At 43.9% G+C, this 25,322-nt stretch overlaps 4 protein-coding genes across 14 annotated transcripts; 1 reads left to right on the forward strand and 3 right to left on the reverse strand.

The window, feature by feature from the left end:
• Positions 1-19: 19 nt before the first annotated feature.
• On the reverse strand, positions 20-1,982 carry lim2.5 (lens intrinsic membrane protein 2.5). Of its 2 annotated transcripts, XM_029129699.3 has the most exons (5): positions 1,825-1,981; positions 909-1,114; positions 624-773; positions 240-374; positions 20-150 (listed from the first exon to the last, which is right to left on the reverse strand). In XM_029129699.3, exons 2-5 carry the CDS (start codon positions 1,084-1,086, stop codon positions 89-91), a joined length of 525 nt encoding a protein of 174 aa, XP_028985532.1. In that variant the 5' UTR covers positions 1,087-1,114; positions 1,825-1,981; the 3' UTR covers positions 20-88. The 2 variants fall into 2 exon arrangements, with proteins under 2 accessions (XP_028985532.1, XP_028985531.1); XM_029129698.3 differs by having other exon boundaries at positions 624-1,114; positions 1,825-1,982.
• Positions 1,983-3,537: 1,555 nt separating this feature from the next.
• vsig10l (V-set and immunoglobulin domain containing 10 like) lies at positions 3,538-7,021 on the reverse strand. 3 transcript variants are annotated; one of them, XM_055503195.1, is made up of 10 exons: positions 6,700-7,021; positions 6,175-6,504; positions 5,691-5,933; positions 5,341-5,619; positions 4,902-5,060; positions 4,364-4,546; positions 4,161-4,271; positions 4,034-4,074; positions 3,782-3,871; positions 3,538-3,685 (listed from the first exon to the last, which is right to left on the reverse strand). In XM_055503195.1, the coding sequence occupies exons 1-10, from the start codon at positions 6,770-6,772 to the stop codon at positions 3,611-3,613; spliced, it is 1,584 nt and encodes a 527-aa protein (XP_055359170.1). In that variant the 5' UTR covers positions 6,773-7,021; the 3' UTR covers positions 3,538-3,610. The 3 variants fall into 3 exon arrangements, with proteins under 3 accessions (XP_055359170.1, XP_055359171.1, XP_028984666.1); XM_055503196.1 differs by having other exon boundaries at positions 6,175-6,464; positions 6,700-7,020; XM_029128833.3 differs by having other exon boundaries at positions 4,902-4,994; positions 6,700-7,019.
• Positions 7,022-7,341: 320 nt separating this feature from the next.
• etfb (electron transfer flavoprotein subunit beta) lies at positions 7,342-11,830 on the reverse strand. Of its 4 annotated transcripts, none has more exons than XM_055503198.1 (7): positions 11,721-11,830; positions 9,840-9,998; positions 9,469-9,627; positions 9,276-9,338; positions 8,601-8,759; positions 8,241-8,453; positions 7,342-7,944 (listed from the first exon to the last, which is right to left on the reverse strand). In XM_055503198.1, the coding sequence occupies exons 2-6, from the start codon at positions 9,942-9,944 to the stop codon at positions 8,283-8,285; spliced, it is 657 nt and encodes a 218-aa protein (XP_055359173.1). In that variant the 5' UTR covers positions 9,945-9,998; positions 11,721-11,830; the 3' UTR covers positions 7,342-7,944; positions 8,241-8,282. The 4 variants fall into 4 exon arrangements, with proteins under 4 accessions (XP_055359173.1, XP_028984674.1, XP_028984675.1 ...); XM_029128841.2 differs by having other exon boundaries at positions 11,654-11,795; XM_029128842.3 differs by lacking the exon at positions 11,721-11,830 and adding an exon at positions 10,835-10,960.
• LOC114842863 (upstream stimulatory factor 2) lies at positions 11,737-23,446 on the forward strand. Of its 5 annotated transcripts, none has more exons than XM_029128835.3 (11): positions 11,737-11,972; positions 12,412-12,455; positions 12,690-12,799; positions 13,810-13,929; positions 14,441-14,594; positions 16,316-16,403; positions 18,060-18,098; positions 19,822-19,880; positions 20,188-20,282; positions 20,384-20,512; positions 21,361-23,446. In XM_029128835.3, exons 1-11 carry the CDS (start codon positions 11,938-11,940, stop codon positions 21,448-21,450), a joined length of 963 nt encoding a protein of 320 aa, XP_028984668.1. In that variant the 5' UTR covers positions 11,737-11,937; the 3' UTR covers positions 21,451-23,446. The 5 variants fall into 5 exon arrangements, with proteins under 5 accessions (XP_028984668.1, XP_028984667.1, XP_028984671.1 ...); XM_029128834.3 differs by having other exon boundaries at positions 11,739-11,972; positions 16,310-16,403; XM_029128838.3 differs by lacking the exon at positions 18,060-18,098 and having other exon boundaries at positions 11,742-11,972.
• The last annotated feature ends 1,876 nt before the right edge of the window (positions 23,447-25,322 follow it).

Genomic DNA, 25,322 nt, shown 5'->3' on the forward strand with positions numbered 1-25,322 from the left:
AATCCTCCACACATTCAAGTCGTTCTTATTTTATAGGTCCTTTATTTTTGAATCATTTGCAACCTCTACATTTTACTTCCTGTTCACTTTAACGTGGGCCGGCCACTCTTCTGCACTCATGCATTCTGTAGGCGCACATGTAGAATATACCTGCAAAACACACAGCGTTTTTATGAATCTCCACCTCTTTGCAGCACATTTACTCGCTGACACGTATGCATGCGAATGAGTGAACAAACCGGCAAAGAAGGTCATGAGCAGCGCCACCCAGCCCAGTATGTAGGACCACGAGAAGCGCCAGTCGCCGAAGCGCTTGCCCAGGAAGTTCACAGTCACCCCGGTGTAAATGGCCATCGCAAGCAGAACAAAGAGGGCTGAGAGCAGAGAGACAGAGGCAGTCAGTTATTACAATATGATGTCATAAAAAACAAACCATTGTTTATTGCAAATACGATGGTAAATCAAATTACAACAATGTTATTTGGTTACTGTGCGTGCGTGCGTGTTTGTGTGTGTGTGTGTGTGTGTGTGTGTGTGTGTGTGTGTGTGTGTGTGTGTGTGTGTGTGTGTGTGTGTGTGTGTGTGTGTGTGTGTGTGTGTGCGTGCCTGTGCGACTAACTCACTTGAGACAAAGAACATGATCCCGGCAGCAAACGAACGGTTGAACCTCTCGAAGGCGGAGAAGTGGGCGAAGGAGAGGATTCCTGCGATGATGCCAGCGAAGCACGACATGGCAGAGAGGATCATGAACGCACGCGTGGCGTTCCAGTAGGCTGAGGAGGCGAAAACAGAAGGTTTGAGCTCAGTGCTAATCAACTTTAGCATGCCGCGATGTAAACAGACAGACTCTTTGTCTTGTAACAGGACAGATTTCCCGTGGGTCCGGTTCAGGACGGGTCCAGACGTACCGATGCTGTCGATCTGCATGTAGCACTTGCCGGACATGCAGTACCTCCACAGGCCCTGGTGGGCGAAGCTGCCGGACAGGCGGTACTGCATCCAGTAGTCCGTGGCTGTGGACACCACCAGCAGGATGTTGCCCACGATGGCGCAGAACAGCCCCCCTCCCATGAAGCTGTACATCATGAGTGAGATTACGACAGCTTTACGCACTCTGCAGGAATAAAACGCGAACGGGCCGTTAGCTTTTAGCCAGAGCACAGGAGAAGAAGAAGAATTAAAGATGCAGATCCAGAGGCATCCAAAGGTCAAACACATCTGGATGTGATCCCTCCATCGGAGTTTACAGTGTGTTTGAGCTACAGTCAGGCCACTTTAATACTGTTCCTGTAGACCTGTATCAGATCTGAATCTATGAACGCCTACGTTTCCGGTTCCTGACAAAGCGTGAACGCGTGTGACCTCGTCTTGACGACGCAGCTCGTCCTCTGTAGCAACAAAACACACACGAAGTCATGGGAGCCGCCAGGCTGGACAGAGCAATCATACCAACCCTGCTGCTTCCAGCTCATAGCAACATGTGCGCTCGCTCTGTTTGAATGTGTTTCACTTCATATTCGCCGCAGCAGTTAAACAAACCACAAATGTGTACATTTCCTAGAACAAATGCTATTAAACTAGATTGAACTAGAAATAAACCCGACAGCATCTCACCTCACTGGAAAAGAGGCAGCTGGAGATCACATGACATTGACCGGCACGAATAAAAGCATTTTAACACAAACTATTGTCACATATAAACAATCTATATATAACTAGTGTATTTACTCAGTGAGTCAGGTCAGAAAACTCATGTTAACGTCCCATGATGAAGGCCTCTGAGGCCAGATGTGAGATGCACTAACTGGCCCCGCGTCGTCTTACCTGAATTCCCCAGGAGAAGTCAACTCTCTTAAGTATCGGCCTTTCCTCAGGGAAAGAGCAAGAGAGAGCGCTAGCCGGGAGCGAGCAAAGCGTCAAAGAGGGAGCCCTAGGCTGGATTCCAAAAAGTTATGCCCTCCACGTTTCTGTCGACGGCGGCAGAATCCTTTAAAACAATCACAACAGAACAAATGCACTTGAGCTTGTGGGTCAAAAGCCACGTGACGCATTGACTGTGAACTGCGCGGGTGCGTCGGGGGGGTGCCCGCGGCGGCGCTGGGGGACGGGGGAGAGGCCGCGGCACCACGGCCCGCTTCTGTTGTTCTGCTGGGGGGTTCTGGAACTGCGGATGTGCCGAGGCTTGCACTACTGCCGCGGTCAATGGAACGTGCTGAGGCCCACACTTTCTTTCACAGCCACTGGGGTGCGGTCCCATGAAGACAGACGCATGACGACATGACCCCCCGCGTGCTCCTCCTGAATATTTAATGTGAGCGACAGGCGCTGAGCAGTGAAGTATGACACCTTTACAGTATGAGTGAGTAATGTGTTAAACAATCAGCTAACAGAAGCACAGATCATCACATTTCAGGTGATGTGAAGTTCAGCTGCTGCCGACACAACAACACACACTGTTTATGTAGCTTTCAACACTACATCAAGTGAAGTCTTTAGTTTCAGTTGCCTCATCTGTGTGTCGTCATGTTGCTGTTGTGGTGTTTTGGTCTGTTCTTCCACGATTTCGTCGGATTATGGACTGATGTGGAGCAGTTTGCTTCATCGTTTTCTCAATTTGAAGCGTTCACGGCTGGTTACAATTGAAACAGAAGTCACTGTTTACGCATTCAGCTCATGGAAAGATAAGGTGGTTTGTGGCAACACATTATTTGAGCATCAGGTATCATCAGGTATGTCACTTTTTCCTCCCTGGGGATTTGATGAACCACACATGTGAAGTACAACCACACAAAAGACTGATGCTGCAGTCGCGAGGTTATTTCTTGTCGCCGTGGCTGCTGTCGACCACACAAATGAGACAAGTCAAACCCCGACCACACCTGCAAACCATGTAAGCCACATCATACCAAGGTTCAGGGGAAACGCTGCCTCATCACTTCACATACCACAGTGAGGTCAAGGCTCATTGAATTTGAATCACTTCCGTCTGTGCTTCAGTGTTGAAACAGCCAATGAGAAATAAATGAATCATTGGGCAATGACTGATGCGTTAGATAAAACACAAGCTTCCTGTGAATAAATATGAAAAGTGTTGGTTTACAGGGCATGTTGTCATGTTGAATATTCATATTGTTCTGCAGGAATTACCTGTCAGGTTGCTCATTAGCTGTTGGAAATGCCAAGAACCTGACGTAACGTCCATTGAGTTAATGCTGCGTCTTGGATTTTGGTTCACACGCCTCCTTTATAGGAGGCGTTTCTTTGGATCATTCTGATTTCTGTTGTTCATCCGTTTAACCAATGACTTTAAATGAAGAGGCTGCGGGAGCTCAGTCTCAGGGGAATCATCTCAAAGGAAAACCTGACAACAGCTCCCTCTGCAGGCTGTCAGTGGACCAGCACCACTGGTTAAATCGCTCCAGCACCAGACAGATGTGCTGATCATTTTATTTATAGGTAAATGTTTTATTGCATTTTCATAAGGTGCACATTTTAAAAAGCTGGATTAAAAAGATGTATTAATAATAAATGACAAAATGAATTCATACAATTTTATGGAGTAATGCGACAAAAATCTGAAGCTATTTACATTCAAAGCTGATGTTAGCGTTCATACAGTTGTTGCAACTCTGACAGGCGGTGGAGGAGCAAACCTCGGGAGGGACACTGATCTTTCAGAAGGAGTCTAAAGCAAACAACACACATGCAAACCACTTCCATCACTTTACATAATCATATAACAGAACAAGAGGACATTCTGCTTCTGTATGAAACCGACTACCTGCTGTGATGTGTTGTAATCGGGGGGACACCTCAGCCCTCCGCGCCGCATGTGATTACGAGGTACGACTGAGTGGGATGATGTCACTGCCTGCAGATTGGCAAAAAGCAGGTAACCAATAATATGATATTAATATGCATAATTAATAACAGGCCACATAGATGCAGTAGATATGAACTGTATATTTAATCATACTGTAAGTGTGTGTTAACTCTGTTTTCTCATTGCACAGACCAAACGAGTGGTTCTCACCTTCTCAGCGGATCTGGACTTCGGGTATCGAGGTTGTCGACCTACAGAACACCTTGAGGTCAGTATTTACTCCGGCAGGACAGACTTTTCTACACCTTCAGGCCCAAATTAAGCAGACTGCACCTACTTTTCTTGCGGCTGCAGTGGACGTAGAGGTAAATGAGGCCTCCCAGCAGCAGCAGGAGGACGAGGCTGCAGGGGATTCCAGCTGCGAGGCCGGCAACGACAGGGCCATTACCTGGAATCAGCAAACGCGAAGCAGTGGTTTTACTGCCACTCGCGTCGCCACTGAACCACGTTACAAACGTTAGGTTTGAACAATTTTCCTACTTTGACCGACTTTACAGTCCATGGAAGGCGCTCCTTCAATCATTAGCGCTTTGGGGACGACCCGGAAGCGGTAGGCCAGGTGGGGGCTGAGGGCGGAGATGTTGGCGGCCCGAGCGCTGCCTGGTTCCTGCCCGACGGTGCTGTATGAGTTGGTGTCTGATCCCATCATTTGAATGTCAAACCCTTTGCAGAAAAAGCACATGCAGCCCCATGTGTAATAACAGCATCAGACTCGTACCCATGACTCATAGGAAAACATTGCTGTTGTGTGTTATGAAGCTATAAACTGAAAGTGGAGACACAGTCGCGGAGTCGTATAAATATTTTCCCCACAACAGAGCACTGCTCAGGCCGAGGATTCACACATTACTTCATATTTACACCCCTATTTTCAGAGATGTTTCTGATGTCAGCTCTGTGCTGGACTCACAATACAGCTCTGCTGACTTGTGCAAATTCAAAATCAAACGCCTGAGCTTGTACATCGGGTTTAAATATGATTCTTGTGGTCAGAGACGGGTCCGTAGCGTGAATTTACCTGTAACAACAGACGCTGGTGGTGTCTCCCAGCTCAACGCGACGCTGGTTCCATCTTTATTACAGACCAAAGTGGAAGGTGAGATGGATGGTCCTGGAGAAGGAGGCACGTGAGCATGAGGGAGATCACTCGAAGGAGCGAGAGGAGGAGGGAAACGGACTGCAGGACAGGAGAGCATTGTTTGGAAGGACACCCCAATGTCAGGTATGACTTAGCTCCCTGTCAGAGGGGCCATTGTGTGCTTGGTAATGCAAGAAGCTGAAGGCAGAATACACGGGGCATTTAAGGATAACACAAATATCACTCCTCCACTCAGTCCAGGGACTTTTTCATTTGGACTGTTAACATCATCCGCCAGTAGAGGCTGCTTAAAATGTGATATGACACCAGAAGCATGTGAAGGATGCGGCGTCTCCTGCTCACAGCAGTGATACTGCACCTAGTAGCTGAACGTCTCTCGTCCGGTTGCCCAGAGGGTTGAAGCAGGTGCAGCTGTAGTTGAGGAGGAGGAGGCTGCTGACGTTGCTGACTCGGATGCGGATCTGCGTGGCGTCGCTGCTCATCTGGTAGACGGTGCCGTTGGTGAGCGCGGCGCCGCCTCGGCTCCACGTCACCGCGGCCTCAGGCGAGGCGGCGCTGACGCAGCTGATGGAGACCCATGTTTGGTTGTCAGGGCCAGGTGTGATCCTAACAGCTGGAAGGAAATCCGCTGGACTTCCTGAGTAGGATACAGTACAACTACACGTTTGTGAACATTTAGGAACTAATAGGTTTGATATTGACACTTACTTGCAGTAACAGTGCAGGTTTTTGCTTCAGTCGGGTGGCTTGCGTTGCATGTGACAGCTTTCCCGTCAAGGTGAGTGAAGGCTGGGACAGATAGACTGAAGTTCCCCACTCCGCTGCTGGTGCTGTTTAGCTGTGGGAAAGTCAGGTTGGCCTGAGGGACTCCACCTGGCCACTGGCACTCATACTGCAGGCTGGAGCGATTCACCGTTTGGATAAAGCACACCGGGTCGCCTGCCGGCCTTTCTGTGCCACAGGAAGCATTAGTCAGGATGTTAATGGCTCAGACAATCAGCTGTTAGACGTGCAGGGTATCTGGAGGCGTCTTGGCTGCTCAGCATCATATAATACAGAGGAAGCCAGAGCTGTACCAAAACAGGGACTGAAACGCTGTCTTCTGGATAGTAGTTTCAAATGATGATTACAGAAGGAAAACGTCAGTTTTCGTCTAAGGTTCGTCTAAGTTGACATAAAACTGCATACTCACCAAATACAGTCAGAGTAAAACTTGTCACAGCTTTACTCAGTCCAGGTTTTGTCATTTCAACTGTGTAGTTACTGGTATAGTTAAGCGTCACATTAAGTAAGGTAAGAGATCCATTTGACTCCAGCCTCACGACCTTCATCAGGCTTTCAGCTACGACCGGGGGAGTAGCTGAGGTAACAGTCCACACAACGACAGATAGATTTTCCATAAACCAGGCAACAGTGGGGTCGGAGGTGCCACTGAAGGATATAGCCAGGGTCACGTTGTCCCCAGCTGCTGAAGTGACCCGACTGGAACCAACAGGGAAAACCATGAGTTGACAGGATGCACCTGTCAGCACAAAGACGAGTACTGTCTTAGAAACTTATCGGGCCTGCTTCAAACAAACGCCCACTATATTGGATAACTTTAAAACCAAATCAATAGAATTGCTATGGTTCAATGTGAATCATAGATAAAAAGAAAAAAAAAACATTTCAAACTCATTATTTTAGAACAAACATAACAGAGACACATCAGACTTACCTTTAAAAGTTAAAAGCCAAAACATTGTCACAAAAACTATGCTTATCCTGCTGAACTCATCAAACCTAGTCATTATAATAGAACAGCAAAGCTCACGACTACAGCAGGACTGAAGATATGAAATTACATTCCCGGCCCCTAACAACTCATTAGAGAGAGGTCCTTGGTGTCTTAAATGGCAGCGACTGACTGGACCACCTCCTGCAGACTGTCTGGGAGGAGCCGTCAGCAGAGCGCATGGAGGACTCACCTGTGCCCAGTCAAAAGAATTGACTGAGTGAAGCCACACCCCTCATGTAATTCATAGTATTTACTCTTATTTACTTTGTTTACTCTTACTCATTATGAATATTTCTATTGGGATATTATTAGGATTGTTATTCACCATGTCTTAAACGAACGTGTCTGTAAACATTAATGCGATGGGCTCTGAGCTGGTTCTGTGGGTTCCCTTATCAAAGCAGATGCCTGACAAACAGTAATGTGAGAAAGTGAACTGACCCAACGTGTTTTCACATACACACTGATGCCAGGTAATCAGAATCTGCTTCAGCAGCTACCTGTGGGTGGCACCCACAGTATAGGCTACAAAAACATGCAGAAATCCTGTTCAGCTCAGACAAAAGAGAATCACTCCAACCATTATGTATGAAATGACTGGCCGCTTTATTGTAACTGTAATGTTCTGTACAATCAACAGAGAGCTGAGGCATTTATGGTACAATTTCCATTGGATCATCTTCTTTTGCTCAAACTGAGATACACCATCTACTGTAGGTAAAGTATTGAAACCCAGTTAAAATCAAGCTATACAAATTACAAGTCAAAATGATAACACCAACCGTGAACTCATCTCAACATGTTTGGGTCCACATTTACATGAATCATTTTAAAAGTCTGCACCCGTGTGACTGTGTAATTAAAAATTAAAGCATTGAACAACTGAGGCTGATCAGTGAAACAGATTAAATGTACAGTGCAATACAAACAAACAGCGTGATGTTTCTGGGTTCAAAGTATTTCAAACTTCTCATCTAAAGTTAAATTAGTAGCCTATGATACAGATGAACTCATTAGAATGCACATAAAGGCAGCAATGTCCTTCTTGTGGCAGTCTGGTTCTGCAGGAGGATGTTTCTCAGTACTCCTCTCCAAACGAGCTGTAGTCACAGAGGGATTAGATGAATCCATAAACTAGTCTCCTTAATGTGCTCATATAATGCAGTCCAGTTATTCCTCAGAGTCCTGCAAAGATAAAAGAAAGTAGATATGTAATTCAAGACAACAGCTGCAATTAAAATCTTTAATTACATTTTGCTTCCCTCACATCAAGGCACATAATATTCTTTGTAAAAGCAATTAATTTGATATTTTTTTTACAATAGGAGTTAATAGTGGTATGAAAAGCGCATAATATTCTAAAACCATTGAAGTATCCATAAGTTAGAAATGTATGAGGTTATAATCAGGAGATAATAGAATAGTAGTTATGTAAGTCAAGTTAGGTCAGGCTCTGCATCAGAGCATGAAGTGATACTCACCCTTCTGCTGAGTTCATTCTTCTGCTTATGCTACTCAAGAGTCTATATTCTCCCTGTCTCCTTAAGTTTGCCCACCAGGTCCTCCACCGTCTCCACTTTCACCCCAGCCTGCCGCTGTGGGGGCTCATCCACTCTCAACACCTCCAGCCGTGTTGCGACGTCCACCCCCAAGTCTGCAGGTTTCATGTTTACTACCTTCTTTTTTTTAGCTTTCTAAAAGAAACAAGACACAGAACTGTAAGTATGATCATTTGTTATTTACAAGTATTGTAATTACCCGTCTTTTAACAAACTTATGTAAAATAACGGCCGTAAAACGTCTCAGCGACAATGTGGTCTCCACAAGTCCTTGCTACCTACCATGATATTGGGAAGGGTAGCATATCTTGGAGTGTTGAGTCGAAGATCTGCAGTCAATACAGCAGGTGTGTTTATCTTTATAGTTTCCAGGCCACCATCGATTTCTCTCACCACTTTAACCTTGTCTCCTTCCAGTGACACCTCTGATGCAAATGTACCCTACAATATGGTAAAAGGTACAAATGAAAAATATAAATATTTCCATATTACTGATATATAAACAGACTATTCCTAAAATTGCCCATTTGAAAAACAGGAAAACCGTTTTTCATCATCCAGAATACCATGAGGAGAGAATATCACTGAGGTTATTTGAGGTCAAGGTGCCATCAATGTGCCCTATCTGCTGGCTGGCTACTACTGTATAACAATTTAAACTGCAATTAATATAGGATATAATTATCTACTGGATATAAGAAATAATATAAGAACTATATAGAAATTGAAATTGTATAGATTGGGATTGAGTCAATCTTCTTTTCTGGTCTACTATTAGATTACATGTCAAAGTGCCCCATCTGTTGGACAAAGAGTAGAAGTTTAACTATTCCAGTAGCCTTTCACCTGCTTTGCTGATGTGTACAGGGACTCTCACAATGATCTGATCAATGTCCTAAAGTTCCTAAAGAGACAGGTTGGCTATGCCCTGGTAACTGCTTTTAAACTAAAATTCACCTGAGGCCAGTCCAGTAAGGCTGCTGTCATCTGTCCAGTTTGATTGCAGTCATCGTCGATGGCCTGTAAAAGCAAGAGTTTATTAAATTAAGATAAAACAGGAACAAAACCTGAGTATTCCTCAGAGTTTTGGAGACGGAAGTGTGATATGAATTAATTCAGGACATTAAGTAGAAATTGTTTGATCTCACACCTGTTTGCCAAGTATAACCAGTTGGGCCTCTTCCTTTTTAGCCAAAGCAGCCAGGATCTTGGACACTTGCAGAGGGCCCAATGCTTCATAGTCTTTTCCGCTTACTTCTACATGAATGCCTCGGTCAGCCCCCATGGCAAGAGCAGTACGGATGGTCTCCTAAGTGAGGGAATAATGTGGGTCACAGACCCTGTCTTCAAATATGTTGCTTAAGCTAATGTGATAGAGTTGAAATGTAATAATAATTACTTTTATATATACACACACACAACAGTGCATTATACTTGATTTACTCTGATTCCGCTGTAAGTTTATTAACGATATATCTGAAGACCAAAAAACAATCAACACAAAGTCATCTGGGTCTTCACCTGTGATTGCTGTGGGCCGCAGCTGACAGCTACAACCTCCTTAATGAGCTTCTTTTCCTTGAGCTTAACCGCCTCCTCTACAGCGATCTCACAGAAGGGGTTCATTGAGTGCTTAACGCCATCCGTCACAACCCCACTGTTATCTGGCTTCACACGAATCTGGAAATAAAAACAACACATGAATATCCAGTAAAACATCAGAGAATCTGGATTCTAGGGCAAACTGTAGGCTGGAAATAACTGGGCAAACCAAACTAGTAACCGGCCTTAGACAACAACGGTCACCTTTAAACTACGTAAGACTAAATCGAAGTCCTAAAGAGGTTTCAGAGAACGTGATGCAGCTACAAATCAACCACACAGTAACAACAACAGTAATAACTAGCAGGAAATCACAGATGCACAGACTGCCTATTGCAAACACACTAAGTAAATGAATTATTTCAGTTTTCAAAACCTAAGTTGTTCTTGCACATTGTCGTTACTTATTAGCGTGTTAGAATCTTGCCAATCAGCTGGTGTTAGCATGCTAACATTAGCTAGCAGCAAAGTCAAGCCAGAGAGCCCGAAAAAAATTTTAAAAACATAAAAAACTGTTGGAAGTGCAGAATGTGATACCTTAACTGCGTAGTCAATGACTCGCTTAACACCAACAAGAACACGGCCAGACATTGTAACTGTAACGTAAAGAAGCAGTTGAGAGATAATGCAACTGAGTAACCGAAGAGAACCTTCACCCAAGGAGAGAAGGTCGGAATTATTTTACGGTCGTTCCAAGAGAAAACGCTGAGGGGACCGCCTACCATTTCAACCAATCAGAGCATGGCTAAAACAAATTATCTCCGCTCCGATTGGCTGACAAACGGTTGAAACCGTTGTTAAAGCCAACATAGTGGATGACGTTCCAGCGCACGAGATTTTATATTACAGCTAACACATTTTTAAAAAACGCTATTAAGATAATTTAATCTATCTTGATGCAATGCATCGATTACCAGAGTTTCCAAACTGTAATGATTCCGTGGATGATCACAAATCGCTTATGAAACGTGGCGCACCTTATAAACGCCTCGAAAACAAAACAAGAAGCAGAAACGTTCCGCTTTTCTAGGGTAAAGTTCGTGGCGAACAGTAGAGCGACACCTTGAGAGTCAGGTCACCTGAACATAATGACAACGTCAAATTACAAACAGATTTAGTAAACTGTAACAGTCACTTTCCTATTTTAGAATGTATTTTTTTTTGAAAAGCTCATAATAGGAAGTATACTGATGCATTTTATTTTTGAACTACAAATTACATTAATTAGAAGAATTAAAGGTACGGTACATTTTGTAGTGTTAATTATTGCTGCTCTTTATTTTTCTTTCTTGTGTTCTTCTGTGTCGTGCTTTGTACGGTTGTGTGACCCAATTTCCCCACTGTGGGACTATTCAAGGTTTTCTTATTCTCATTATTCATTATTCTTACATAGTACCTTTTTTATGCACTTGTGTTAGTCTGACCCTGATTATTATTGGCCTGCTTGCTTTTTTGTTTAGTGTTTTAAAATGATAAAACGATAGGATAACCTGGGCTAGTTTTTTTCGATATGCTGAATTCCCTGACCAAACTACTCCTAACCCACTTTTGTGTTTAGGAAAATGATACAAAATGATGAACATAATTAAAATAGAAAGAATCCACATGCAAACAGCCAGAAGTCCTAACCCGAGATCAAAAATGAGCATTTTATGTCGCTACTGCCGTGACAGCTATTTTTAACAACAATTTAAACCCATTGTGTAATGTGTCAGTTCCACTTCCTGACCAACCTCAATGTTATGAATCTACACTGCTATGTTTAACGACGTCATCGTGGCCACGGTGGTGATAAATTACTGTTTTGGACGGTGGCGACCGTCGAGCTGCTCATCGACCGGAGTCGCTTCACGTCGGATCACCCAGCGGCAGCACCGGTCTCCATTTTAACTCCGACACCGAGTCGTACCTCACGTGTCCTGGGTTGTCTCTCTCACATGACCCGAGTGTTTGTTCCCGTGATCAGCACTTCCATCTCCGTCTGTGACACCGAATATCACTTTTTATTGCAACCCTGATGGATATGCTTGAACAGAGTCTGGACAGCTCAAGGTAACAGAGACTGGGTCAAAATGGCTAACTGAGATAAGCTAGCTGCAACATGCTATTTTGGATAGCTAGTTTACGGGCTAAGCAGGGCCTGGCCTGAATTTGTTGTCAAATAGAAATAAGTTTGAAGACTGTACTTAGCATAAGTGAAAGACTTTGCTAACAGCGTAGTGCTTTCCAACAAAATCATCTGTGAAGATCACGATCGCTGTTAAATACTTATTACCAGTAAAATAGCTAAATTAGCTCAAGCTAGCTTTTAAAATATATCAGGTAAACCGAGGACAGCCACAATGTTTTCATATTTTAGCTAAACGTTTGGACACGTTTGTTATCAGGTAAGACAATGTCCAGACTCACTCTTTATATTCATTGTATGCATAATAGTGGCTATATCTCGCTAGTTATGCACTTTTTAAACTTTTTTGAATTTGGTTTGCAGCCAAGATAAGCAAGAAGAAGAAGACGTTGTCCAGACTTCTGAAGGTATGGCTTCATTAACCACACTCTTCATATAGTCTGTATGATCCTATAACACATATAAACTGCTTTGTCTGATTATTATGCTACTTGACAAAATACAGTGTCCATTACACCCCATTTAAGAACAACATGCATCATTACACTTTGTTTACAGAAGCTGCTGTCTTGTTCGTAGTTTTCCCTGTTTTCCCATCTCACCAGTGGGATCTTTCTTTCTGTCCTCTTTCCACCCTTCAGACGTAACAGGAGAGGAGCACACGGCTGTTACCACAATAGCCAGTGTTCAGCAGGCTGCAGCATTCGGAGATCATAACATCCAGTATCAGTTCCGTACTGACAGTGGACAGGTAGGCAACCACTAGGTGAGGTTGTGACAGCATTGGTGACTGAACGACAGTAAGCATCGTTATCGACATGTGGTCCCACAGTTGCAAACCTGGAGAGTAAAGGCAACAGTTAGAGCTTCTTTATATGTCAGATTGAATAAATTTCCAGTGGGTGTTTGTCCAAACACATAACTAGCAACTGACGGAGCCCAATATTTTGTGTTGATAAATGGCTTTTTTTAAGGAATCGGTCACATGCATAGTGCAGCATGACAGTGGGAGGTACTATAATTGTCAGTAAACAAGATTTCTTGCCACATTTTTATTAGTCGCTATTTGGAACCTTCTGAGATTCAGGCTTTATCCTGCTGCGTTTCTTTTTCCATTATCACCTCTTTGTAAAACTCTCTGTACACATAGAAACTTGTTTTTTTCTTCATGCTGTTGTTCATTAGCCTTCTCTTCTATTCCAAAAACAATTTAGGCTCCAAAATTCCTAAAGGCATGAAAAGAGTTTTTTCTTTTTCCCAGTGACTGACTCTTGACCTTTATGAGACACCATATTTGGTGGTCAGTGATGGACAGATGGACTTTGACATTCAAGTTGGTTTACACTAGAGGGAATGAGGTCTGTGAGCCACGTGGTTCATTTGTTGTAAACAGGTCTAACGTGAGCTATCATGTGATTCCAGTCTGGTCAGGGATTGGCATGCAGCTACTGTCACATGTCAGTCAGGCGGAGAGTCACATGACGAGAGATACAAATACTGGTTTCCTTGCCTTGTTTTAAAATTGAATCAGCCACATTCTGAAGCGTAGGCAAATTGTGTCAGACAGTGAGCTCATTGCTTAGTGGGGATTAGAAGTTTGGTGTCAGATATTTTACTTGGCAAAACTGAAGCAGTACCTATGATAAGCAAGTCCACAAGCCAGGTAAGCTGTGATTTGTAGATGTGCACTGCTATTGGGACTGTGTTGGTTCTATTCTCTCTTTCATTCTGTTCATCATCTGTTCCTTGGTTGCCCTGCAGGTGACTTATCGTGTTGTTCAGGTGACTGACCAGCACCTGGAGGGAAGAGATGATGGAGGTGGAGCAGTGAGCGTTGTCTCAACGGCTGCCTTCACTGGAGCTCCGCAGGCCGTGGCTCAGGTACCAGTCTCCCCATTACTTTCACTGAGGACAACTTACTTGTTGGCCATATATTAATAACACATGGAAGTACTGTGGCACTGTATCGACTGTCATTGTTGCGACATTGTTGTCTTGATAACCGTGCAAATACACGCAGTGTCTGTGTCTGAGCCTGACGTCTGTTTGACTCAGATCTGCTTATTAATTATTAGAACTGGGTCCAATGCTGAGGTTCACAGCTGAATTCAGAACATGTTTTTGCCTAAAAGCCTTCAGCTTGAAAGAACAGACCACATTTATGGTATTCCAATGGCTCTTCTGACCTTACAGTTATCCTGCTAACAAGATCACGTCTACGTTTTTTTCTCCATTTATCCCAGCTGTCAACCTGTGCCTTGTCTTGCTTGGGGTGTCTGAGGGTATATATATATATCGAGTCTGACAGAGACCGAGGTGTGCTTTTACCTGCTGTGACTGCTTCATTGCTACTTGTTCAAGCGGTCCTCTGTCTCTCTCTTATCTGTCACAGGCTGTGATCCAAAACCCTTACAGTAATGGAGGAAGCCCAGCAGGAGAGGCGGTGGGAGGGGAGACGCGCTTTGCTTACTTCCCCGCAACCGCGGTGAGCGACGGGACCGTGTCCGTGCAGGCCACCACAGACCCCACGCTCACTCAGGCAGGGGGTGAGTCAGTTCTCACACTTAATTTGGGTTGAAGCTTGCCAAAGTGCCGCAAGGCTAATTTAGCAGTTGTTTTGAGTAACAAACAGGGATGTATTGAGAAACAACAGTATTTGTAAATGAACCATGATCTCCACCCGTCAGTACCATGTAGCTTTATAGTTTGTAAATGATATGCTCTTACTTTGATGTACAGGTGAACTGAGAATATTAAGTGTTTGATGATTAAAGATGCTTCCCTTGAAGCTTTGCTCACTTTTGAATGATTAAATAGTTCTCCTCCCATCTACATACATCACGGTTTTTGTATAGTAATATGTCCTCGTGCTGGGCATTGTTATCAAACATGTGACATGTGGTCATCTGACTAAATGTTGCTTCAGTCTTGCTGATGATGCAAAAGGCCAGTCAGGGAATTACGAGCTGAAGGCTGCTGTCGTCTTCCTATGATGAGAGTGACCAGAGCTTGATTAAGCTGCCGGTAAAGTTGTAGCCTGAAGGCTCTGTGATACACAATCTCCTTACTCAGCCAGAGATAAATCTGACAGACACTCTGTTGCTGGCGGCTGGCGGTGGAATGGGTAGATTGTCAGTATTTCTTATTGATTTAGAGGAGGGGAACACTGCAGGCCCTACTGTTTGTATGAGGAAGAGCAGGTTCCAGATTGTGGTTGTGGGAAGAACTCGTAATTTATTATGTAGTGTTTCTGTTGGACCAGGCACAAAGCCTGAAAAGCACAGGAACTGGGATCCGGCAGAATAATATGCGTGAGCTAGAAACAGGTTAAGTTGAGCTATTTAGTAAACAATTTCAGCAACATGCTAAAGCCACTACATCACAAAACAAATTTTCAAATGCACCATCTCTCTGTATGGACATTATTGTGTTTTCCTGCGTTCTTTGCTAAACTGAATTCATTTGTTACCGTCTACAGACTCATCTTGTCAAGATCATGTGCCGCACCCACACACCCTGTCCTCCTCACTTTCCTGAACATTGTGTGTCTGTTTGCATCACATGATACACACCCGTGGAAGTCTGACACTCTTAAAGGCCATATCAATCGATGCATCTCTATTATAAGTGATTTCATAAACTCTGGGCGCTGCAGCAGAAAACCACAAAGCTGCTCTGTTTTGGTCTGTTGTCCAATACTGACATTTTGAAAACCAGGCCAGGAGCTGTAGTGTTACAGAAAGTAAAGTGAGGTGTTCTGAGCATGAGATTTATTTTGTTTAGTGCTTTTTTCTCGTTGCTTGTGGGTGTGAGTGGCTGCCTGGCAAAGCCAAAGAAGGGGAAGAGGACCACAAGGTTTCTCTGCTGTGGGTAACAGATGTCAAAGCTTTGCAGGAGGAAGTGAGTGGCTGCCTTTTATTGAGGCACTTTAAGTACACCAAGCATAGTGGTTAAAGACTGCACTCTAGGGCGTAGGTGGGGAATACTTTACAAGCTGCCGTCTCCTGTGAGGTGAGGGAGAGTGGAGGATAGTGGCTGAGGCTCAGTAGCTTAAATCATGAAATAAATCATGAGGTGTAGAAGTGTGTAATTATGTTTTTAACATTTTAAATTTGCCGTCTCGCTTCTTAAAAAGTGATGTTTTGCAGTGTGTGTGTGTGGGTCAAATCAGAGATATTTTAGATTTATAAGTCAGCTTTTTATACTGTTTTGCTCTTTTCCCCCTGTATTGTTATCTGATGAGTGTCATCATCTTTCCCAGCTACAGGTCAGTTTTATGTCATGATGACCCCCCCTGATGTCATTCAGGCAGGCACACAGCGAACCATCGCCCCACGCACGCAGCCCTACCCTGCGTAAGTACCTGTCCCTTGTCCGCTGTTTGAGAAATCCAGTCAAATAGGCCATTTCTGTAAAGGTGAGGGTTTAGTTTGAGTTTGAGCGGCTTTTATTTTATTCCGATGGATTTCGTTGGGATATTTTTGTCAAGGATTTAGCTGTTCATTGCAGTGTTGCATTTTTCGCCGGCGCTTTTGTGATGCAGCAGAACAAATCTGAACACAGTCGTCTCTCGGTTCAAAACACTCCAGCAGCCGGAGCCGAGATAAACAACATTTAAATGAACAGCAGCAAATATTGTGTGAACAAAGCACGCAGAATTCGCATAAATCAAAATGCTAATAGAGGAGAAGGCTGAGAAGTGGTGAGTTTTTGGAAAGCAAAGATGTGTTAGCAGTGCGAGCGCATCGTCGTTAGATGTGGACTGTGGTTTATGGACACATGAATAGTGTTTTACCATGAGGCTTAGTTAATTGTCAGGTTTTTTTACTTTGAACTGCAGCTCTGAGTGGAGTAAGTTTTCCTCTTTTCATTCCCAAGTTTGCCTAAAGGCTGACTTTTTCCTTTTTTTGTTTTTTACATTGGTCGTATTTATTTTTAGCAAACCGCGGTTGGCCTGTTTCCTCCCTTTCCCCAGAAATCTTCGTACGCTGTTTATCAATTAAAACTCCTGACACGCGCCATTGTAATCATACATCAAAAGGGGCTCCATCGCCGACGCTCTCCAACTGTTAGTCACATGCTGGTGATTGCTGTTATTAGGATAATCAGCAGGCTCACCTGAGCAGAGAAACGCTGAGGTTTTGTTTAATTGCGCAGCACCAGCCTGGTTCTGGTTTACTGCAGATACATATTCAGACAGACAAATTCCACCATGTTTTATATCAGCTTCGTGTTTCGTGGCTAACACACACTGCCACATGATGCAAGGATCTTGAATTTCAATTCACAATTTAGATTTAGTTTGGTGGAAGCAGAGACATAGACATTTACTTGTTTGGCCACCAACAAATGAACCCATGACCTGTTATCAAATTAGCACTGACCAGGCAGCTACTTAGGACTAGACCCGTTTAACTGACAGACAAGCACTTGGTCAATGACTACAGTGCTATTGACTGATTACATTATGTTGTATTACTCAGCACATTAATGATAGCTTTTGTCAGGAGGCTATTATTGATTATAAGCCTCTATTAACCTTGTCAATATGATTTAAAACTGCCTTCATTTGTTGTTTACGTTTTAGGTGGTTTGATGCTTCCGTTCTTTTTTTTTTTTTTTTTTTTCTTAGGAACTTTAGATTTCTCAGAGATTTAAGCTCCTTTGTTGTGGCCTTCCTGGGCTCTGCTTTAAAGCTGGCAGCAGCTCTGCAGCTTTTGATGTAGCTCGGTGTTCACAGCATACAACAGACTGTTTTCCAGTCAAAACCAAAGAACCCAATGCACGTCTGCACTGCTGTGTGTTAGAAATGCAAAATGAGCCGCTTTTCATCTCAGAACGACCATCAATATGTTTGTTTCTATTTATGCATTCTCACATGAATAATTAATGATTCTGACACAAGCCTCGTGGTTATATTTAGGTGAGCAGTTGTAAAAAGTGACGTTATGGTTAATGTGTGTGTGTGTGTGTGTAAACTGAACGAAACCTTCCCACCCTATCTGCCACAGAGATGAGAACGAGCTGCTGCAACTTGAAGGTTTAAACTGGTGAGGACAGTTTCCACATTTCTCCCACTGCCCCCCACCCCTGTTTGTTTTTTTTTTTTAAAGCAAATCAACTAATCAAATTAAATCATAAGAGAGAGAAGGAGCCCACAAACCTCTGCTCACCCCTTTCCACAAGTCCCTGGTGATAGTCCCTGCTCTGGATGTGTGAGACACAGAAGTAGCATTTCTTAACTACTGACCCCAATTCATTGTTTTTAGTTGGGCTTGTGGCAAATGTATTTTCCATTAGGACTAGAAATTAGGTCATTGTACTCCATCTGGAAACAAATGGCTCCCTCCACGTTCATATTTTGGTATCCTTTCAAGAGTCCTCTGTTGTAGTTGTTCGAGTTTGTTCGCATTTAGCCCAGTTAGGAACAAGTTAGTGTTTAAACTTTGAAGGATTGTGCAATACTAGTAATACAAAATAATAGAAAAATCAGCAAATGTAATTTTAACACAATGTATAACTGTTGGCCAGGTCAGTGAGGTTCATCTTTGTTTATACACCCTGTGCACCCACTGACTTACTGTGAAGGCCCCAGCCTGGTGTAATACTTAGCCTAATGATAGGGTAGGGCAAATGTGGATCAATATAGGACTGCACGAACTCTGTCCTCTATTACAGCCTGGCTGTATTATTTAGATAATCTGCTATTCCAGACTTCCTTGGCAACAGTAAGTCCTAGGGAGCACTCTGTTGAGGTCTGCTGCTGAAAGTTGTCAAAGGCAGAAAAAATAGACCTTCCTCTAGGCATGTACTCTCATTTATTCATGTGGTCATCCACAGTTTCCTCACACTGCCTCAGAATGCTGTTCTGGTGAGTCCATTATACGGCTGTAATCCCATTAAGATGCATTGAGATACAGACGGCGGGTTGACTTCGCTGACTATTTCATACAAACGTAGCGGTCGAGTTTTGTTTAAGGGGTCAAGAATCACTGCTGTAGAATAAAGATGCGCTGTACAAGGAAAGATGTGAGAGAGAAAATTAACCTCACAGAGTCTTTATTATCTTCACAAAAGCAGAAATTCATCCAGTGAACGGTTGTGACATTATTATACAAGATATTGCAAAACATTTTCCATTTGCATCTGCTCTGTTATGTGGCACACTGTCACCTATATCATTATATGCAAATGGGCTATTGGCCTGCTCATTCTGTGGTGGGTGGTTGGTTAAGTCCCTCTGTCACGTCTCAGGGACTTAATTAACAAAATACCTAAGGGAAGACACAAAGATAGTTGTGTCATTAATTGTATGCACAGACTCTAATAGACGGCATCTGGTTCTTAACAATGTTGTAATTTTACAGTATAATAAAGCAGGCCTCCCTCTGGGGCACACCTGGAAAGGGGACAGCCAATAAGAATAAAAAGGTTGGATGGGAGTCAGGATTCCAGTCAAAGTAGAGCAGCTTTAAGTCAGAAGGGGCGTCAGGGCTGAATGTGCAGCCTCATATGTCCATGCATATTTCAGTATTTCCATCAAAGATGTTACACAACTTCTGAGGCTTCTATTCAAAATCAACATTGGTCGTGGCAAGGACTGCAATTACAAAAGGCTCAAATATAAAGATAACGGCGAGGAACAATTTTTTAATAGGCACAGGATTAGGTGAATTTGGGGGATTGGATTGGATTTGTGCCTGATTGTATGGCAGTCAGAGATGGGAGATATTGTAGCGAATGAAAAGTGTTTTATTTCCTGTCTGACTGCAGGAAAATGGATGGACCGCGCACACCGAGAGATGAAAGGAGGAGAGCACAACATAATGAAGGTGGGTAATTAGCTATGATTGTGGCTTTTGATTTCATCAGACAGCGCAACACAATGCAGTGTGGCGCCTAAATGGAGCATTTCTGCTGAAAGAAAATCACCAAGCCCAGTCAAAATATTTTACGAGGCAGAAATAATATTCCAGCCCGACCACTAGAGGTTACTGTTGAGCCACGCAGAGCTAAATGCCTACAGTCACTGGAATGATACAGAAAATGACCTCCGTTATCGTCATACAGACAATGTGATACATTCAGAACTGCTGATCACATTCATATATATTTTATAACTGTTTAACATTTAATCAGTCGAGAGGCGGCGGAGAGACAAGATAAACAACTGGATCGTCACCCTTTCTAAGATCATCCCAGACTGCAGTATGGACAGCACCAAGACCGGAGCGGTAATCTGGATTCAGCCCCGCTGCTGCTAACTTCCTAATAGCTCGCTTTCAGTTTCAAATGTCGCTTTTTCAGCTGCGTGACGGCATCTCTGTTCTTCTAGAGCAAAGGCGGCATCTTGTCTAAAGCGTGTGATTACATCCGGGAGCTGAGGCAAAGCAACCAGCGACTGCAGGAGAGTCTGAAAGAGGTGGAGCGGATACAAGTGGACAATGAGTTGTGCAGGCAGCAGGTATGAATATCATTCTTTGCGGTAACCTGTGAAGTTTTCATGACTTCAGTAATGGCCAGAGAAGGTCTATGAATGGTAATGGCCGAGTCTTCCTTTGAGGTGGTGGGGTGCAGCAGATAAATCAAGGTGCACGTAATAAGGCAGCCGTAGAGAGCTGCATATGTTCCTGTGAAGATTGCCACTGCATCGGGTAGATTCGTTCGCTATGGAGGGCACTGCAGCATCCTTTTATTTAAATCTCGCAAGCGTGAAATCCACACAGGCCCATATGCATCTTCGACTCTCCAAAACAACCCCCCTAGAACTGCGGGCTGCGCGGCTGATCAGCACAGTCTGACAAAGAGGATCAAAGAGTTTGCATCCATAGGAGAAGTGTTACCTGAATTCAGTGCTGCGAGAGACTGGGAATAAAATACACAGGGGTAGCATGAGAACTAACTACATGCTAATGCACTCAAAGCGCTGTGAAACCTTGGAGCACTATGGCTGCCACGTCTCAACATTGAATCCCGGGCCTTTGAGACACTGCAATATGTTCTTTTCTGACGCTCAAAGCTCAATATCCTTACCTGGCTCTCCAGTGAGGAGGCAGAGAGTTCTGGAGTCGCCCAAGGGAAATATAGCAGCGATGACATACCTCAGGATTTGATAATCTAGTTGGTTGTGGACAAGGGTGTCTAGACTGCACACACTGCTCTTGAATCCGAGGGATTGTGTAACTGCCAACCCCCAACCGTCCGTCTAAGACGTCGACGTTTTGGTCCGTAAAACTGTGAACGTGATCGTTGTCACAGGGAAAACAGCGTTGATAATGACATTTTTCCCCACCCTCATTTTTTGTTCTTAAGATTGAAGAGCTGAAGAACGAGAACACTTTGCTCCGAGCGCAGCTCCAGCAGCATGGCATCGAGATGGTTGGTGAGACACCACCACAGTGACAGGGAGATGAGAAAGAAGCGGCAGGAGCGCCATCACTCAGACGCACAACCAGCGCAGTGGAAACGAAAGCGAAGTGATGGAAAAAATGACTTGTGAAGAACCAATTTCTTTATAGTGAATGCATCCTTCCTTGGGCTCCCAGGTTGCGAACCCTTCAACGGCCAATTGTGGCTGCACTTGACTGTTCCAGTCCTGTTGAGATAACCAGCCGTTACAGCTCAGTAGAAATGTGCTTCAAGAAATGATGCCCACTCAGTGCTTTCCTAGCGCTGAGGGAGAACATCTGCTGAACTCCTCCTTGTTTTGTATTTATGTAGCCTCATCCTGGGACTATGATGATTATCATTGTGTTCCTCGGCCACTTGTGTTCCCCTAATTAATAGGTTTGACTTCGTTTTTGCTTTTATTCAGTTTGTTTTTTCGTATTAATATGTTTTGAGCTGCTTTAATTTATTAGTTGCTTGCTGAAGGACGCCTTGATGGAGATCAGTTACATTGAAGCTCATTAACCCCAGAGAAGCAGATTGAATTTTAAATTAGAAAACTTCAAAGTGCGCAAAACCTTGTGAGTCGACCGACAGAAGCCGTGACACACACACACACACACACACACACACACACACGCATGCACCTAGTCCCAAAGATCCTCGCTGCCCTGTGCTTCTTTGGCGATTTATGTAAATATGGCTTATCATGTTTTAATACAGATGTTACAGAATGTTAGCGCAGATTATCTCTGGGAGTAAACAATCAATAACTCATTAACTTCACGCTGGCCCTTTGTCATAATAATTACCACGAAGCCTGTTCAATCATGGCGCTTGATTTGGAGGAAAAATAGGCGTCTACTTGAATTGTTGGGCATTTGGTTCACTCGAAAATTAACTCCTCACCAACCAGCTGTTCCGATGCCATGTGGTTACAAATCCAAGCGTACAGTTGTGGAACACGGCCACACACGACAAACCCGGTTTGCAAATGACGGCGCGTGCTGCAAATTCCAACTTTTGCCAAACTATATTTAGGTACTGTGGGTTTTATTCCCATTGCTTTGTTTGTGTGATTTACCCGTGTCTCGGTACGAGTAAGAATAATCCCCACACGTTTCATTTCGAGCCGTTTGCTCTATTTTGGTATTGCAACACTTCAAATGGGGCTCGACGCACAATGGGGGAGGCACCCTGGAGAGCGGTACTCAAAGACATTGTGCTCACTATGGAGAAGAACTACACCCAATCTCCGTGTTGCACTGTGCCGAGCACAACTTGTCCTCCATGAAAAGACGACGTAGCTGAAAAGTGGGAAGACTCGGAAATGGAGATGAGTTTCTCCACCTACTCGGGCGAACAATATGTAAACGGTAATTGGTTGTACAAGAAAGCAAAAGCCAATAATGACATTGTCTGATTTTTTTGTGAATGAATATACATGATGTGTTTTTGTTCTGCTCTGGGCGATGCAAGTGCAGGAGCGATATTAAGCTTCGGAGCCACTTATTAGAGCACTTATTGCTTCTCCCTCTATCAACGGCTCAGGATCCAGCAAGGCAAAACCAACACTCAGACCCCTGGCAAAATCAGGCTGACTATCACATTTTTGTTTTTATCTCAGACTCTAAGTTAACAGCTTGTGCTTTGCAAGTACTGTTCTGCTACTACTGCTGGATTCAGACCTGATACAGATGGTGCGAGTGTGTGATCTATCAAACAAGGCTCCCAGCCAAAGTTGAGTGATAGATGTTTTGCAGAAGGATTTCTTTCCACCTCGCTGAGAGGAGCGCGGAGAATGTGAAAATGAAGACATGAATAATGGTTTGAAAGGCTGATGTTCAAACAAACTAAAGGTCATTTGTGGCTAATTCTTTTTCTTTTTTTTATGAAAATAAGGATAAAGGACTTTTTTCTCTCTGTAGCAGCCTCATTGTTCTCAGGATAGATTGTACGACATCTTTTCTAAGTAAAAGTGAAAAATAAAAGTTTCAGAGCTCATACCACGCTCGGTTTGTAGCGTTGGCTCATTGTTTCGTGCCCGGGTCTCGAATGCCTGCAGGAATAAAGACGTCATTACGTCTGTCAAGTCACTTTATAGCAACACATGCTTCCGTCCATCTGTTTGCAGAGTATGGAAAGCAGTAGATGCCAGATTTGTGTAGCGTTCAGCTGATTTCAGTTCCTCAGCTGTAAAGAGTGAAACCTTTTGCTGATTTCTTAATTGCAAACAAATTTACTAGTATACGTCCTAAATGCTAAGTCTACTATTTCTTATTCCTAATAATTCACTCATTGCCATAAGCTATATTTAACATATCCACTAAAAACTATTACAAGTCTTGGTCTCTGTTGCATGTAGTGAAAATGACAAAACTGGGGAAACTACATATTCAAGGCCATTAAGATGAGCCTAGGAACCAATTAAAACACAGTTTCTTGTGCTAAATCCATGAAATGTGAGTTACACCTGTTTCTCAGGGACACTGAAGAAGTGATCACCTACAGGTGGCCGCACAGCCACAGCGGAAACCTGAATGGCTGAAAATCAAGGGTACTGAGTCTGACTCGCTTGAACATTTGCACAATTCACCCTTGTACAAACCTCTCATTTCCCCAGACAGGAGAAGTATTTTTAAAAAAATGTATGATTTTGATATTCTGTGAAAGTCTTCAGCCAATCAGCTTGATTCACTCCGTGCTTTAGTTCAGATCTGGATGCAAATTACATGCTGCTACAATTTCTGTCACTGAAATAGCAAATTTGGAGAATGCTATGTCCCTGCGAGCGTTACGCGCCTTCTACAAAGTCTGCAGTTGATAAAATTTAATCAATTGATTGCACTAGTAAAAGTGAAACCAATGAGTAGTTAGAGCACATAGAGGGCACCTTGGGTGAGAGGCATCTATGGCGGATAAAAGGCGCATCTAAGCCGCCGGTGGGATTGAGTTTGACGCCACAGGTCTGAGGCATTAACGCATCATTCTGCCGCTCTTCAAGAGGCAGCAGCTGCGCTTGGATAATCGTTTAACTCCAGACTGGGTTCCTGCACGTGTTGAAGCAGTAAGACTCCATAGGTTGAAGACGTGTCTATCCGTATTCATTAAACTGACTCGGTGTCAGATTTGCCCTGGTTTTGTCTCCCCTGCTTCGCCGGCAGCTCCTCGGGGCTCGTCATCTGCCATTCAGGTGTGCCGTGCAGGCAGGCAGACAAGCAGACAGACAGACAGGCAGACAGACAGACAGACAAGCAGGCAGACAGGAAGGCAGACAGACAGACAGACAGGCAGATGGAAAGGTAGGCGGGCAGACAGACAGACAGGAAGGCAGACAGACAGACAAGCAGGCAGACAGACGGGCAGGCAGACGGGAAGGTAAGCGGGCAGACAGACAGACAGGCAGAAAAGCAGGCAGTCAGATGGGCAGACAAGCAGGCAGAGAAGCAGACAGACAGACAGACAGACAGACAAGCAGGCAGGCAGAGAAGCAGACAGGCAGACAAGCAGATGGGCAGGAAGGCAGGCAGGCGTCTGTGTGTCCCTGTCCTTGTTTGAAGAGGATGATCTCTGATCCCACGCTCGTCTCTGATTGGGACATACGTACTCTCCGTCGGTCTGTCTGCCTCTTTCACCCCGAAACCTCTGAAAACACCCCTGTGGAGCAGGACGCGAAGTCAAATCAATTCCGTTTAGCGGCGAAAACCCGGGGAGCGTGCGGGCGTGTGTGTTTCTATTGCGACTACAGTGTGTATGTGAGCGTCGCTCTCACCTCTCAGTGCAGATAATTCACTTACAATTAATTGGTGTATTAATTGGAAGAGGAACGCGTTTGTGCTTTCAGCAATAAATTGTTATTGCTGAAATTATATTTAATGGTTGTGAAA

Source organism: Betta splendens, chromosome 16 (assembly GCF_900634795.4).
Source record: "Betta splendens chromosome 16, fBetSpl5.4, whole genome shotgun sequence".
Lineage (NCBI taxonomy): Eukaryota > Metazoa > Chordata > Actinopteri > Anabantiformes > Osphronemidae > Betta > Betta splendens.

Excerpts from the sequence above, each read along its gene's own strand:
- lim2.5 (XM_029129698.3), bottom strand. The coding sequence starts at position 1,086 with ATGATGTACAGCTTCATGGGAGGGGGGCTGTTCTGCGCCATCGTGGGC. Across the intron at positions 375-623 it reads GATCATGTTCTTTGTCTCAA|CCCTCTTTGTTCTGCTTGCG; the intron begins GTGAGTTAGTCG and ends CTCTGCTCTCAG. Across the intron at positions 151-239 it reads GCTCATGACCTTCTTTGCCG|GTATATTCTACATGTGCGCC; the intron begins GTTTGTTCACTC and ends TGTGTTTTGCAG.
- vsig10l (XM_055503195.1), bottom strand. The coding sequence starts at position 6,772 with ATGACTAGGTTTGATGAGTTCAGCAGGATAAGCATAGTTTTTGTGACA. Across the intron at positions 4,547-4,901 it reads ACCAGCGTCTGTTGTTACAG|GGTTTGACATTCAAATGATG; the intron begins GTAAATTCACGC and ends TTTTCTGCAAAG. Across the intron at positions 4,075-4,160 it reads CCACTGCAGCCGCAAGAAAA|GTCGACAACCTCGATACCCG; the intron begins GTAGGTGCAGTC and ends GGTGTTCTGTAG.
- etfb (XM_029128840.3), bottom strand. The coding sequence starts at position 10,511 with ATGTCTGGCCGTGTTCTTGTTGGTGTTAAGCGAGTCATTGACTACGCA. Across the intron at positions 9,999-10,457 it reads TCATTGACTACGCAGTTAAG|ATTCGTGTGAAGCCAGATAA; the intron begins GTATCACATTCT and ends TTTTATTTCCAG. Across the intron at positions 9,628-9,839 it reads GCGGCCCACAGCAATCACAG|GAGACCATCCGTACTGCTCT; the intron begins GTGAAGACCCAG and ends TCCCTCACTTAG.
- LOC114842863 (XM_029128834.3), top strand. The coding sequence starts at position 11,938 with ATGGATATGCTTGAACAGAGTCTGGACAGCTCAAG. Across the intron at positions 12,456-12,689 it reads CGTTGTCCAGACTTCTGAAG|ACGTAACAGGAGAGGAGCAC; the intron begins GTATGGCTTCAT and ends TCCACCCTTCAG. Across the intron at positions 13,930-14,440 it reads CTCCGCAGGCCGTGGCTCAG|GCTGTGATCCAAAACCCTTA; the intron begins GTACCAGTCTCC and ends TATCTGTCACAG.